The sequence below is a fragment of the Schistocerca nitens genome, chromosome 8, assembly GCF_023898315.1.
Source record: "Schistocerca nitens isolate TAMUIC-IGC-003100 chromosome 8, iqSchNite1.1, whole genome shotgun sequence".
Taxonomy (NCBI): Eukaryota; Metazoa; Arthropoda; class Insecta; order Orthoptera; family Acrididae; genus Schistocerca; species Schistocerca nitens.
The window spans coordinates 512,704,685-512,721,249 of record NC_064621.1 but is presented as its reverse complement, the minus strand read 5'-3'; the positions used below and the strand labels follow the sequence as shown (position 1 = coordinate 512,721,249).

General features: G+C 42.4%; 2 protein-coding genes across 2 annotated transcripts in view; both read left to right on the top strand.

Annotated features, from left to right (window-relative positions):
- Window positions 1–16,565, top strand: part of LOC126199320 (gamma-aminobutyric acid receptor subunit alpha-4-like) — a 164,842-nt gene that overhangs the window by 7,629 nt on the left and 140,648 nt on the right. The gene's annotated exons all lie outside the window — the stretch shown is intronic.
- On the top strand, window positions 10,149–11,406 carry LOC126199322 (uncharacterized). The gene is made up of 3 exons (XM_049936163.1): window positions 10,149–10,342; window positions 10,470–10,631; window positions 10,743–11,406. The coding sequence occupies exons 1-3, from the start codon at window positions 10,210–10,212 to the stop codon at window positions 10,985–10,987; spliced, it is 540 nt and encodes a 179-aa protein (XP_049792120.1). The 5' UTR covers window positions 10,149–10,209; the 3' UTR covers window positions 10,988–11,406.

The following is a 16,565-nucleotide window of genomic DNA, read 5'->3' as shown; positions in this document are numbered from 1 at the left end:
CCAAGTCAGTGTACCAGAGAACTGACAGATGTGTTGAACTGTGATCATTCCACCATCGTACGACATTTGCACGCAGTCGGAAAGGCTGAAAACTCTGATATGTGGGTACCGCATGCTCATGCCAAAATCACAGCAAGTCGCCATATTTCCATATTTGTATATCTGCTGGCTAGTCATCAATTTGAACAACACCGACCATTCCTATCCTGTATCGCTACTGGTGACGAGAAATGGTGTCTTTATGCTAGCGTAAGTAAAATTAAGGAATGATTGATCCCAAAAGAAGCAGCAGCTGTTTGTACAAAGAACTGCGCGCATTCATAAACGCTAAGGCTATGCATCTGGTGGAAAAGCGACGGTGTGGTGACTACGAATTGCTTGCCCGAGGTGTAACCATCTCTGCTGACATTTATTGTCAACAACTGAGAAGTGTTGTAGACACACTCCAAGAACAACTACCAGACACACTGCATGAAGTGATGCTACTCCACAAAACGCCTACCCGCGTTCTGCTAGACTGACGAAAAACACAATACACGAGTTGGATTGGGAAATCATTCCGTACCCATCTCATTCACCCTCAGATTTTAACTTTTTCCTTCAAGGAACTTCCTTTTCAGATGAAGTTGCACTCACGAACATGGCTCGATGAGTTCTTCGCCTCAAAACCACGTGACTTCACTACAGTCGCGGAACCGAAAAGTTACTCCAGCGTTGAAAGACTGTTGTAAATAGTGAAGGAGAATTGTTATTGATCAATAAAGTCTCTGTTACGTGTATCTCTTGTGTTTATCACACTTACGGAAAATCGCCACGAACTTGTGCACCAACCCAATATTTTATCTCTCTGTTTCTCACATTCCATTTTGCTCTAAGTCCACATCTCAAAAATTTCTAAGAATTTCTCCTCTCTCCGCTGGAGCGTGTGTTTTGGCACCGTACAGGGCAACCCTTCTTGCAAAACACTTCACCAATCTTTTCCATAATTGTTTATTTAATGAAGCACGGAAAAGATTCCTGTAAAACATTTCTTTTGCAGTAGCTATCAGTGTTTTTATATCTTGATTACATGTCATGTTACTAGTTATTATGCGTCCTAGGTACCTCAGGTTATCAATTTGTTCCACTAATGCATCACAGATATTAACTTTTCTCTTCCTTGATTCCTCCGTAAAAACCATTACCTTAGTCTTCTCCCATTTATCTTCATTCCATATTCTGCACAGTTGGAGTTTAGTTCTTATAACACATTGTTCATAGACTTTTCATTTTCACTTATTAATAGCATGTCATCAGCATATCTTATTACACATTTCATTATTCTTCCTCCTTATGTCATAGCACTTTTTCGCTGGAGACACTTATTGACTAAATCATCTAAACAAATATTAAACAGTGTAGATGAAAGACAATGGGCTTGTCTAACCTCCCTCCCATCTGTCATCTCATCTCTTATTTTTACTTCTATCAATTCTTTTATGTATAAATTCCTTATTAATCTATCCTCCCAGTCAATTCCGATCTTCTCCAAGACATCTAATAGTCTACTGAACCGTATCAAGGGCTCGCTCCAAGACGACAAAAACTGCCAGAAGCTTCCCTGCCTTTTTGTAGGTATCGCCGGTCGCCGTGGCCGAGAGGTTCTAGGCACTTCAGTCCGGAACCGCGCTGCTGCTACGGTCGCAGGTTCGAATTCTGCCTCGGGCAAGGATGTGTGTGATGTCCTTAGGTTAGTTAGGTTTAAGTAGTTCTAATTGTAAGTCTAGAGGACTGATGACCTCAGATGTTAAGTCTCATAGTGCTTAGAGCCATTTGAACCATTTGTAGGTATCTTTCCGCTGCTATTTGTAACAGTCCAGTTGACTCACTTGTATCTTTGTCCCTTCTGAAACGGAACTACCCATCATCCGGTTCTTTCTCAATTTTAAATTGCAATCGTCAATTCATTATTACTAATATATAGGGTGTGGTTCCTGGAGAGGGGCAACAGCCTTTTCAGTAGTTTCAGGGGTAACAGTCTGGATGATTGACTGATCTGGCCTTGTAACACTAACCATAACGGCCTTGCTGTGCTGGTACTACGAACGGATGAAAGCAAGGGGAAACTACAACCGAAATTTTTCCCGAGGGCATGCAGGTATACTGTGTGGTTAAATGATGATGGCGTCCTCTTGGGTAACATATTCCGGAGGTAAAATAGTCCCCATTCGGATCTCCGGGGGGGGACAACTCAGGAGGACGTTGTTATCAGGAGAAAGAAAACTGGCGTTCTACGGATCGGAGCGTGGAATGTCAGATCCCTTAATCGGGCAGGTAGGTTAGAAAATTTAAAAAGGGAAATGGATAGGTTAAAGTTAGATATAGTGGGAATTAGCGAAGTTCGGTGACAGGAGGAACAAGACTTTTGGTCAGGTGAATACAGGGTTATAAATACAAAATCAAATAGGGGTAATGCAGGAGTAGGTTTAATAAGGAATAAAAAAATAGGAGTGTGGGTAAGCTACTGCAAACAGCATAGTGAACGCATTATTGTGGCCAAGATAGATACAAAGCCCACGCCTACCACAGTAGTACAAGTTTATATGCCAACTAGCTCCGCAGATGACGAAGAGATTGATGAAATGTATGATGAGATAAAAGAAATTATTCAGATAGTGAAGGGAGACGAAAATTTAATAGTCATGGGTGACTGGAATTCGATAGTAGGAAAAGGAAGAGAAGGAAACATATTAGGTGAATATGGAATGGGGGTAAGGAATGAAAGAGGAAGCCGCTTGGGAGAATTTTGCACAGAACATAACTTAATCATACCTAACACTTGGTTCAAGAAACATGAAAGAAGGTTGTATACATGGAAGAAGGAAGGTCTCAGATTATATAATGGTAAGACAGAGATTCAGTAAACAGGTTTTAAATTGTAAGACATTTCCAGGGGCAGATGTGGACTCTGAGCACAATCTATTGGTTATGAACTGTAGATTAAAACTAAGGAACTGCAAAAAGATGGGAATTTAAGGAGATAAGACCTGGATAAACTGACAGAAGCAGAGGTTGTACACAGCTTCAGGGAGAGCATTAGGTAACCATTGACAAGAATGGGGGAAAGAAATACAGTGGAAGAAGAATGGGTAGCTTTGAGAGATGAAATAGTGAAAGCAGCAGAGGATCAAGTAGGTACAAAGACGAGGGCTAATAGAAATCCTTGGGTAACATAAGAGTTTTGTATTTAATTGATGAAAGGAGAAAACACAAAAATGCAGTTAATGAAGCAGGCAAAAAGGAATACATACGTCTCAAAAATGAGATCGACAGGAAGTGCAAAATGGCTAAGCAGGGATGGCTAGAGGACAAATGTAAGGATGTAGAGGCGCATATCACTAGGGGTAAGATAGATACTGCCTACAGGAAAATTAAAGAGACCTTTGAAGAAAAGGGAACCACTTGCATCAATATCAAGGGCTCAGATGGAAACCCAGTTCTAAGCAAAGAGGGGAAAGCAGAAATGTGGAAGGAGTATATAGAGGGTCTATACAAGGGCGATGTTCTAGAGGACAATGCTATGGAAATGGAAGAGAATGTAGATGAAGATGAAATGGGAGATATGATACGGCGTGAAGAGGTTGACAGAGTACTGAAAGGCCTAAGTCGAAACAAGGCCCCGGGAGTAGACAACATTCCATTAGAACTACTGACAGCCTTGGGAGAGTAAGGCCTAACAAAACTCTACCATCTTGTGAGAAATTTGTATGAGACAGGCGAAATATCCTCAGACTTCAAGAAGAATATAATAATTCCAATCACAAAGAAAGCAGGTGTTGACAGATGTGAAAATTACCGAACTACCAGTTTAATAAGCCACGGCTGCAAAATAATAACACGAATTCTTTACAGACGAATGGAAAACTGGTAGAAGCCGACCTCGGGGTGGATCAGTTTGGATTCCGTAGAAATGTTGGAACACGTGAGGCAATACTGACTCTACGACTTATCTTAGAAAATAGATTAAGGAAAGGCAAACCAACGTTTCCAGCTTTTGTAGACTTAGAGAAAGGTTTTAATAATGTTGACTGGAATTCGCTCTTTCAAATTCTGAAGGTGGCAGGGGTAAAATACAGGGAGCGAAAGGCTATTTACAATTTGTACAGAAGCCAGATGGCAGTTATAAGAGTCGGGGGGCATGAAAGGGAAGCAGTGGTTGGGAAGGGAGTGAGACATAGTTGTAGCCTATCCGCGATGTTATTCAATCTGTATATTGAGCAAGCAGTAAAGGAAACAAAACAAAAATTCGGAGTACGAATTAAAATCCATGGAGAAGAGATAAAAAGTTTGAGGTTCGTCGATGACATTGTAATTCTGTCAGAGACGGCAAAGGACCTGGAAGAGCAGCTGAACGGAATGGACTGTGTGTTGAAACGAGGGTATAAGATGAACATCAACAAAAGCAAAACGAAGATAATGGAATGTAGTCGAATTAAATCGGGTGATGCTGTGGGTATTAGATTAGGAAATGAGACGCTTAAAGTAGTAAATGAGTTTTGCTATTTGGGGAGCAAAATAACTGACGATAGTCGAGATAGGGAGGATATCAAGAGTCAGGAAGTCGTATCTGAAATATTTGCATGGAGTGTAGCCATGTATGGAAGTGAAACATGGACGATTAATAGTTTAGACAAGAAGAGAATAGAAGCTTCCGAAATGTGGTGCTACAGAAGAATGCTGAAGATTAGATGGGTAGATCACATAACTAATGAGGAGGTATTGAATAGAATTGGAGAGAAGAGAAATTTGTGGCACATCTTGACTAGAAGAAGGTAGGTAGAGCATATTCTGAGGCATCAAGGGATCACCAATTTAGTATTGGAGGGTAGCGTGGAGGGTAAAAATCGTAGAGGGAGACCACTAAGCAGATTCAGAAGAATGTAGGTTGCAGTAGGTACTGGGAAGTGAAGAAGCTTGCACAGGATAGAGTAGCAGGGCGAGCTGCATCAAACCAGTCTCTGGACTGAAGACCACAACAACAAGAGGGTGATTCAGGAGGGATGTCATGTAATTTGTGGGGTGACTCTACATGTGAAAATAAACCGAAAAAGTCCAATAAACATGTGTCCGATTTTCGATCGTTACAGAAATAGAGCGGGTTGAAGACTACACACATCCATGAATAATTGTGAAGAAAAGTGTGAATATTACTTACCGAAATGCTGTGTAGGCGCTGTAGAGGACGAATAATGGTGGGCCAGAGATAGATCCATCCTACAAGAGGTGTTCAGAAAGTCCCCCACACATCTGAGTGCACTTGTCAGTGCGTGCTTGTTGCACATCGATCACCACCTTGGCAGGCTTTAGTGCGGGCAACAGCGTCAAGTTGTTCACGTGTGTCCGCCTTCGTTGCGTGCACATCGCCCTTTAACCAGCCGCATAAACAGAAGTGTAATCGGGTTGGGTCGGGTGATCTGGCAGGCCTGTTACTGGCTCGGCCAAGGCCATTTCACTGTTGAAGAAATCTGGGATTCTTGGCTGGTACAGTGAATCAGTGGTCCATCATGCTCCAGGCGCATTTCCCGTCGTTGCTCTAGCATCACATCTTCCAGAACTTATCAGGAAATGCACGTATTCTGCGGCTGTCACGCAGTTTTGCAGGAACACAGGTCCTTTCACCAGGTCATCAATCGTACCACATCAGACGCTCACTGAGAACCTAACTTTGAATCTCGTGTCCCTAGTCTGTGGGTTCTCCATGGCACGTGTGTGAGAAGTGTGGGTGTTCATCATACCATTGCGTGTAAATGTAGCCTTATCTGTAAATAAAGTGTATTGCATGACGTCTCTGTGTGCAGCCAACCATTCACAAAATTGTTGTCTACTTACTGACTCACCTCGACGTAGAGGTCGCACGAGTTGCACATGGAAGTGTAAGGTACACAACCCTCGTGCTTGTGGAATACTGGTGGTGGGGCTCTGTTATACCATTGCAATAAGGTCTTCCCTTTCCTCAACTGACTGGACGGCCTCACGTTCTGATGTCACGTGTACACTCGGTAGTGTTCCGATTATAATGTTTGTAAAGCCCTGGAAAATAACCTGGCAGAGGAGGTTCGACGATCAGGGAAACATTTGTGATATTCTGTCACAGCTGCAGGGGCACTGCCATTACAGTACTCATACACACACACACACACACACACACACACACAAAAAAAAAAAAAAAAAAAAGTGGCTCTGAGCACTATGGGACTTAACTTCTGAGGTCATCAGGTCCCTGGAACTTAGAACTACTGAAACCTAACTAACCTGAGGACATCACACACATCCATGCCCGAGACAGGATTCGAACCTGCGACCGTAGCGGTCGCTCGGTTCCAGACAGTAGCACCTAGAACCGCTCGGCCACTCCGGCCGGCACAAAGAACATGTTTGTCTATTGTGCACGGGTGAATGTATGCGGTATATTGGTACTCACGGATACAATGGACTTGGTCAATTAAACAACACTCAAGCATGACACACACATGACCTCAAGACTGCTCAGTGATCCAACCCCCGATTGCACACTGGGTACTCTTGCAGTTGTTGCCTCGGTGCAACATCGCAGTGTTGCCATTTGTTTCAGAACCCCCACACCTCTTGTAGGATGGAGCAGTCGTCTGTCCCATCATTACTCTATCTACCACAGCATTTCGGTAAGTAATACTTGTCCTCATAAACATTCATGGCTCCAATACCGTAATGATCGAAAATCGGAACATGTTCATCGGTCTTTTTCGGGTTCATTTTCCCATGTAAAATCACTTCACAAATTATGTGATATTCCTCCTGAATCACTCAGATTTTTTTGCGAGCGTGATATCAGTTTTTTAAAAAAGAATTCCGTACATTTCATGTCATTACTTTTTATTCCGAAATAGAGCTTGGTTTTGTAAACGCCAGCAAACAGTGAAAAAGCAAATAGAACGTCACCTACGTCATCGTGCCACATGCAACAATATACTCATTGGTCTAATAAACATCAAGATTAGAAAATTTTAAGCCCAAAACACTGATATCTACAATGTATTATATTTTTTTTACGTGTATGCTTTACGTTAATTCTAGAAAAGGCAGCAGTTAGTTTCAAAATCGCTGTTTTCATTCTTATTGACTTCGTTAAATTTAACAGAGATAGTCATTGATAGCGCTAAGTAAAATACTGATGATTTATTAATACAGTTTACATATTAAGTTTTTGTAATATTTTTTGTTTTTCACTAAATTGTATATCGACTGTTTCTACATTCCTAATGATGTTCCTTTTTAAAGCGATCTGTGGAACATGATGATTGAAAGAATGAATTAACGAATTTACAACTTGGATCTTTTAGTAACTCCTAACTGAGCCTTGTCAGAAGTTATGTTCGCAAAATCGTTAGTATTCTAATAGAAAAGTACCATGCATTCCTCTTCAGAAATTTTTGTTGTTGTAAGTCATTATTTCAAATTTCCCACGTGTAATCCGTAACATGAAGTATTTAGGAGAAACATTTATGCATATACAACAACTTTTCTGTGATACCGTTCGTAGTAAATTTTCGTGGCTTCACCTTTCATTTACACATTGGAATGCCCCAGCATACTTTACTTCAATAGTTTGCATACTCTTGTTGTGGTTAACTATTAATTTAACTTAAATGTTACATTAGTGGTCACACTATATCTCATTATATTGGTTTGCTGAATATCGTCAAAGTTGTTTATGGTCAGAAAACTATTATCGCACAGTAGGCGAAGTGACACTATTAGTGGGACAACCTTCGTACCACCCCAGGCTGCATTGTTACCAAATTTATTCAAGATAGCGGATCCAAGATGGCAGTGATAGAAGTGGCAATGTCGCAATGACATCCGTGGCAGGAAGTTCAAATTTTGGCGGGAAAACAGGTCAACTGGGCTACCTCCACTAACCTAAGCTCCTCCCCTCACCTCCCCAATAAAATGGCGGGAAGTTCAAATTATGGCGAGGAAAAAAGGTCACTTGGGCTACCTCTACTAACCTAAGTCATCCGACCGTCACGTCTTCCTAGGAATTGGTGGGGAAAGGACTCAGCCTGTGCTGGGTTGCTGGATAGGATGGGCCCCAGTCTTTATTTTGCATGCAGTGTTTATTTAATCAATTTTAGGCCATAGCTCCATCCAGTGTGTCCACCATGAGGTCTGGAGTCCAACTGACCTAGTACACAGTACTGCCACCACAGGGCGCTGTCGTCCCTCCTGGGACATAATCCAAGAAGGCGGTCTGGGGGAGAAAATAATGGGAAAAGGACTCAGCCTGTTCTGGCCAGCTGGATAGAGGGGGTGTACTTTATTTATTTTAGAACAATTTATTTAGGGAAAGATTTGACACAGTATATTTATTACACTGATACAAAACACTCGCTCTGATGTACTTGGGCTCACAGCCTACAGACCTGCAATCTACTCGTAAATCAGCGAAATAATGTAGTACACTGATGTGCAGACATGATAACAACTCGTAAATTGTCAAAGTAATGCATGTAAAACTCTCTACAGACACGCTCACTAATTCTAAACTGTCCAAATAATGCATAGCACAACCTACAGACCTGTTTACAAAATAATGCAACAGACACGTCCACTACATGTTGAATTGTCAAAATAATGCATATGTAACGGTCAGACCAACATGCTCTCAATGCTTAAACAGCAAGAAATAATGTAGTGCAGAAAAACTCATTGTACGTAAAAACGCTTTCGAACTATCGTCAGCCTCAACTTATGAGAGGCTCCAACGCACGCAAATGCCGACACCGCACAGGCACTTTGTAGCCTGCAGCCAGCAGGTGAAAGTCGTGTCTATTTTTGGATATACAGTTAGAGTTCTTCGAATGTTATATTGACGTCAAAAGTCTAAGTAAATAAGAGCAAAGTCTAGCTCTCCGAAAAAGAAGTAAAGCGCCACAGAAATAGTTAAAATCGCTTTTGTAGGAGCATTCATTATGTCTCAGCTTGTTTGCATGGAAATTATGGTCCTAACACGGCCTGTTCACCGAAATAGTCCAGAATTATACTGACTGCATTCTTCCTCGTGACCCTAACGGGACAGCCTGTCCATTACTTATCAGTCCCTTCTCGGAATTGGTAAAGCGCCACAGAAATAGTTAACCATCGCTTTTGTAGTAGCTTTCGTGACGTCCCAGCTTGTCTGCATGGAAATTCTTGTCCTAACAGGAGCTGTTCGAGAAAATAGCCCAGAATAACACCGATTGTATTATTCCTGATGGTCCTAACGAGGCATCACGTATTACCCTTTCCGGAAATCGTAATATCCAGCTTGCAACATATGTCTCAGAAACGGTAAGCTTCTCACCGCTAAAAGCCTTAATCATGTATGTGCATGCTTGTGAAAACACCGTTAATCATAAAAGAATTCCTGTTATTTGGAGAGAGAGAGAGAGAGAGAGAGAGAGAGGCAGAGAGACACGATGGCCACACCAAGCCCTTCCAGAATTAGTGACGTTCCATAAAAGCTTCTCATTGTCTGTATATTCAAATGAAGCTCTCTCATTGGTCGCCTCAGTCTATATATAAACACACAGCCAACTTCCATTGCCCTCAGTTCGCTGTTGCCTGCCTTGTAGTGCGTTCTGTCATCTCTCTGTGTGCTTGTTTTTTTCTCTCCACAAGATGAAGACGGTAGCTGCAGCAACACTTCAGAGTGTAGCGGCAAGAGGCGTAGAGTTCTGGAGACATGATTACCAAGTGAGTAAATAACGTCTATTTTATGCGTAAATGTTCGGTGTATGTTAAATTCGCCTTATTAATTCCGTCTTCTTGTTACAGTACAACTCCAGTATTTTGTCTTGGAGTGGAGAGTATGTCTCGGAGAGGGCTGGACCGTAGCAGACTCTCGAAATCCAGCCTCCTGTAGTGGCTTCACAACCAGAATTGTCGTGTGAGTATGATTTTCATTGCAATTTGTTCTTGAATAGTAGCGATTCAAAATTTTCTTATTTAATACTTGTTTTTTTTCCCCCTCTGGCTCACTCAATGCAAATGCAAACTGAACTGGAGGCAGAGCTGGGGGGTGTAAAGAACTATCAACTGCAGCAGCAGCAACGCTACGTGGAACACACTCCAGCTGTTACTCACTTAAGTATAGAAAAAAAATATCCATATGTGATCTTTCTGTGTAACTCGGCATTCAAAATAAATAAAATGATGCCTCGGCCTGTTACAGGAATAGCTCTAGAGGAGGAGTTCGATTTGTTGGACAGGCAGCTGGATGCTTTACATCAGCAGATGCAGGGACAGCCTCCAGCAAATAATAAGATGCCCGAGCAGCATACTTGTAAGTTGAAAAAAAAGATTATGTTTGCACGTGCCTCTAGTAGTAGTGGTAGTAGTAGTAGTAGTATAGGAAGCTTTTTTTTGTTTAACAAATCGTTTATATATCTTGTTTGTTGTTGATGTTGCAGGCGAGACAGACCAATTGCCAGATTCTGACGAGGACGATGACCTACCTGAATGGGTCAGACAAAGGCCCTTTAATCTGGCCCTATTAGATGATGATGACTTTTTTGAGGGTGTGGTGGAGTCGCCTGATGAAGTGTTAATATCTTGGAGCCAGAGCGAAAAAGGTAATTATTCACTCTGCTTATAACCTTGTGATCCGTCAGAATTCTTTCTTTCAACGCGCCAGCAGCGGTAAGCAATGTATTTAACTATTATTTATTTTATCTCTTCTACAGCGGTCGCGTCCCCGCAGCCTCAACACAGTGTGGTGCGCATACCAATGGCGGCTAAACCTTCTTCCTCACCAAAGCGGCGCCTGGTAAGGCACGCATCGCCTATAAGCGCGCCGCTGTTCGCTGCGCGGGAAGCCGCTCTGGCGTCCGTGGGCAGAGCAGCGAACTACCACCCCTTAAGTTACCGGGTCGGGTCTACAGCAGCACCGGGAACCATCACCGCAGCCTGGCTGTTCCCACTGCTCTGACCCGGTAGCACTGCAACATACTCCTCTGTCAACATCATCATCATCATCGTATGAACCTCGTCAGAATCGGTGTAAACGCAAGATATGTGTGCCTCGGCGCATATTCACTTGCCCCTTTCCAACACCATCATCAACAGGGTGGACTCAGAATAGCATTAATATTAACATACATGATCGTGTGGCTAGTGACAGTTCTCTCTCCCTTCCTTTCAGTGAAGGACATCAGGTCAGTTATACCATACCGCAGTTAGAATACTCGGTGATTGCAGACGTCTTTGAGGAGCGAATCTTGTTCACGAGGATCGAGAACCCGGCAGGAGGGTACCGCGACCTTGTTGGTTTTCTAAGGGCGTGCCTTCGTATCCTGGGAAACGGAGCTTCTCTAGGTAGTCAATGATCCACGGTATCCCGTCATTAAAAGCAGTGCGGTGCTCTGCATCGAACTATCACCCCCCCCCCCCCCCCCAAAAAAAAAAAGTTGATTCTGGTTTTGAAGAGGCAACTCTTCATTACCTTTGGGGAAAACAGCGTGATAACGCAGAGCACGTCAATCACTGAGTGGTTTCGTAAATCCACCTTGAGTGCTACACTCGCCCGATTTTCTGAGATGAAAATCAGAGGGCCAGCTAAAGCACTCAGCCAACTACTACACCTGGACATCCATACACATGTCTATGATCCAGTAAACGGAGGAGCCAGCTATATCAAGCTCCCTAAAGAACTGGCTAATAAGCAGGCATGTATAAATGTCGAAAATAGAAAGGATCAGGCTTGTTTTGCATGGTAAATCCTGGCTTGCGGAAGAAATTACGATCGAAGCGATCATCCTGAGCGTTCGAGTACATACCATGTGGGTGATAATATTCTTGGGTGTTATAACTTTGATGGTATCGAGTACCCCATCAAGATAGAGGCGTGGAATACCGGAATATCGATTCATGTTCATGGCCTGGAGAAGAAAAGCAAGTCAGATGAGCAGGACAAACATACTGTTATCAGCTGCCCACATTTCTCAAGCGTGAGTTACATGCAAACATGTTGCTCTTCTCTGATGCTGAGAATTATCGCTATGTTTCGATCAAAGACACGTCCCGACTCCTTTCCTTCCAACTATCACTTGATCATTGTGTAAAGCATATTTGCTTAGGTGCCTGCATTATTTCTCCTCAGACAAGTTGTTAGTGACGCATTTTGCAGACTGTGCTTCCAAGGATCCGGTACGTGTTATTATGCCTACTGAGGAAAACAAACTCATAAAGCTCAAGAACGCTCATCACCACGAGCGATGCCCGTTTGTAGTGTACGCCGACTTCGAATGCGTCCTCAGTCCTGTGACCCGCTGTTAAAGGTGACCCTACAGCCTCACACACCACCTTTAAAGAAAAACATGTACCATACGCAGTAGCATACCAAATTGTATCGTCCTATGATTCCAGTCTTAACTGTTGCAAATCTTACGTCGGGATAATCCTGCAGTTTGGCTGCTCACTGAGCTCGAGAAATTTACACGGGAGGCTGATAAGCTTTACAGCAACAACGTGCCCATGACCAAATCGAAGGAGAATGAAGATTTGTACAATAATGTGGTTGAATGCCATATCTGTGGGCTGCCATTAGACAGAAAAGCGGAAACTCCTCGTAGGGACCACTGTCATCTTATGGGGAAGTTCTGTGGCGCCACTCTCAACACGTGCAGTTTGAGGTACCATCTATAAAGACTCATACCCATTTTCTTCCACAATTTAAGTGGATATTATGCTCACTTTCTAGTTGAGCACTAGGCTGATTTCGACTTGGAGAAAGGTCAGGTCAGTGTCCTACCTGAGAGCATCGAGAAATACATTTCATTCTCCAAACGAACGACGCCAAGAATTACGCTCCGCTTCTTTGATACGCTACATTTTATTAAGGGGCCACTTCAGAAACTCGTTGAAACTCTACCTCGGGAGGATATGCATATCATTCCAGCTGCATTTCCCGACGAGGAAAAGTTGCAACTTGTTACTAGGAAGGGGGTTTTCCCATATGAGTATGTGGATAGTATGGCGAAATTCAACGAAACCAGGCTACCTGACATAACTGCATTCTCCAGCAACCTTACAGGCGATGCCATAACGGATGCAGAGTATGAGCATGCTGTGAATGTCTGGCGGGAAATCAGTATTTCCATTTTAGGAGAATATGCTCAGCTTTACACGGACACAGACGAGCGCTTGCTTGCGGACGTTTTCGAGAAATTCCGGAGTGTGTGCATGGCCACATATTCTCTGTATGCCGCCTTTTATTACATGGCATCTGGGTTGTCTTGGGACGCAATGCTCAAGAGAACGAAGTGCTGCATTGAATTATTGACCAATGCTGACATGCTTCTTTTCTTTGAGCGAGGGATCCATGGGGACTTTGCCAATGTGTCCATAGGCACCTGAAGCCAAATAACCCGTGGATGGGTGACAGGTTCAACGCATCCCTTGATTCGAGTTTCATAATGTACCTGGACGTAAATAACTTATACGGGCATGCCATGCAGCAATCACAGCTGAATGGTGAGTTTCAGTGAGTGCCCAAAGACAAATGCAGGGGATTAGGTGGAAAAATCATAGGGGGAGGGGGGGGGGGATGGCAGCTGATTCTGATGTAGGGTATGTGGTGGATGCAGAGCTCATATACCCTATTATTTTGCATCATGCGCACGCCAATTTGCCACTGTGTCCAGAGCAACTAGTTTCGCAAGGAGGCTCCACGCCAAAACAGATGACAACGCTGGAGGATAAGTGGAGGTACATTATTCATTACTGTAATCTCCAGCTTGGGTATGGAGCTGCTTAGAGTCACCTGGGCTATCTCCTTCAAGCAGTCCCCCTGGTTAAAGGAATATCATGATTTGAATGTGAGACAGAGAGCTTCCGCAACTTGTGACTTTGAGAAAGATTTTTATAAATTAATGAATAATTCAGTTTTCGGTAAAACAATGGAGAATATGAGGGAACGACGTGAAATTTTTATTAGAGCCGAATGGGATGGGTGTTATGGCGTAAGAAAATGAATTGCCAGACCAAATTTTAAGCAGGTCACCATATTCAATAAGAACTTTGTTGCTGTGGAGATGGCGAAGACTGCAGTAGGGTTTACAAAACCTATTTATGTGGGGATGTGCATACTAGACCTGTCCAAACTCCATATGTACCGCTTTCATCATGAGTTTGCAAAAACTCATTTCGCAGATCCTAAATTACTTTCTATGAATACAGATAGCTTCATCTATTGGGTGAAGAACTGCGATCCATATGAAGTAATGGGGTGCCACGGTAATGAATTCGACAAGTCCTCATACATGGCCGATAATCCTTATGGTATTATTCCACAGAACAAGGTTATTGGTCTTATGAAGGACGAGGCGAATGGATTGCCGATTGTGGAGTTTGTAGGTCTACGCTCAAAAATATATGCATATCGTACTTTGGAAGGCGCTACCGAGAGACAGGCTAAGAGTGTGCGTCGTATGGCATCGAGAGCTCTTTCTGTCGAAGCTATTTGCGGTGCCTGCGCAGTGGTGTTCGCGGTGCTGCACTGCAGCCACTGCATATGATACGGCAGACCAGCATTCGATCCAGAGGACACGAGGTGTACGCTGTGCTGCAGTCTAAAATCGGTCTGTCCCCTCATGACGATAAAAGGGTCATCTGTGATGACGGCATTGAAACTCGCCCGTACTCACACTACTCACTTGTAGCGAGAGAAGGGGTGGGGGACTGAGTGAGCGAGTGAGAGAGAGAGAGAGAGAGAGAGAGAGAGAGAGAGAGAGAGAGAGAGGGAGAGAGAGATTGTCTGCAAAGTAGTGGTACTAGTAGTATGACCTTTTAGTCATAGTGTAAGTAATTTTATGTGTGTGATGTAAATATTTATGTGTACTATGTACATGTGTATATACATAGAGAGAATGTGTGGAAAAAAGGATAAAAAAAGAACAAAACCATGTGTGTGTGTGAAAGAAACAAAAATTTGAAAAGAAGCATAAACAAAAAAATTAAAAAAGTAAAAATAGAAAAAAAAGTATATTGATCTATTTCTTCAGAAGCAATGTATGTTTTTCACCTGCCGCTAGCCATCCAAGTTGGAATAGTTTTTTGTGTGTATATATCCATTTAACTCACTGTCCATCAAAATTGTTATTGTAAAAACCTTTTGCTATTGGGGACTGTTAAGATTAGATTCTAAACGTGCACAGTCCATCAGAAATATTCTAAAAGCTGTGCTACTGGGGCTGTGGAATTTAGTTGTAGTAAAATTATCTCCACATTAGTTTTTAGCGTAGATTTATAAAAAAAAATCCTGCCAGTGTTATTTTTGTAGCGAGTAAGTTAAAAGTATTTCTGCATTGGTATAGCAGAGCCAGTTTATCCCAAGAATACTATATTGTACCTCAAAAACTACATTGTACCTCAACAATTATACTGTACCTCAACAATTGTATTGTACCTCAAGAACTATGCTGTATTTGAATGAACTGAATAAACGAAGAAAATAAGAATTCATCACCATACGTCTTTGTTGTTGTTATTTACAAAAGCCCTATCCCCTATTGCATTATGTATGTGTATGTATATAAAGGCTGTGCAGGTCATAAATGACATTAGTTTTGCTGAATAACAAAATATATAGAACCGTTGCATGGAATTATGCCTATCGTGCAGCGCCAATTGGGTTATGGGAACAGGAGGCACGTGACCGTGTCCTCTTCCAAAGATATATAGCAGACATGTCTAAAATTATATCCCCTGTGCTCGAAGAAAGCCACAGATATAGCATGTTGTCAAAACTATACACTGTCACAGTGGGAACAGGGTTGAAATAAAGAACACAGAGGTTTTGAGGTAAAAATTCATTTATTTCTCATCCAACTTAAAAATAATTTTACATTTCCAAAGCAGACACAGCAACACTATTTTCATACATGTTCTTGAAAAGAGAAGGGGGAGAGAAGGAGACCCCTAGAATTCCAGGTCTTGAATAGCAGCAAACTTAAAGATTCAACGCATCCATGAGATCTTCTCCTGCCCCCTCACGTAGATGATGGTATCTGTGTGGTCGAATAATTTAAGCACCGTCACCGTATCTTTATAGAGTATGCCAGGATCATCCCAGTGAATTCCATGTTAGAAATGTGTTAAGCATTTTGCACTCTTCCATGTCTTAGCACACTTCACATACTTGAAAGACCTCGGTGATGCAATATTTGCTGAGAATGTCTCTATTATTCCTGCATCTTCTGTGTACGATAGGAATACAACATCTTTAAATATGGACGATCTGTGCTCACCATCGTAGAAATCTTGAGCATCCACAATGGTGTTCACACCTTGAGATGCTATTTTGAAATGCTCTAGGTATGGTGCAGCAGCTGTTCATGTACACAGCTCGTTGCACAACACCGGTGAGAGGGCAGCAGTTGATCAGATGGTCATGTAGAACTAGAGCATACGCGACAGTGTGTTCTGGGAAATTTGTCGAAGATTCAAATTCAATTCGCACATCTATAGGTCCAGACTTAATTATCCTGTTCTGTTTCGAGCAGTTTATT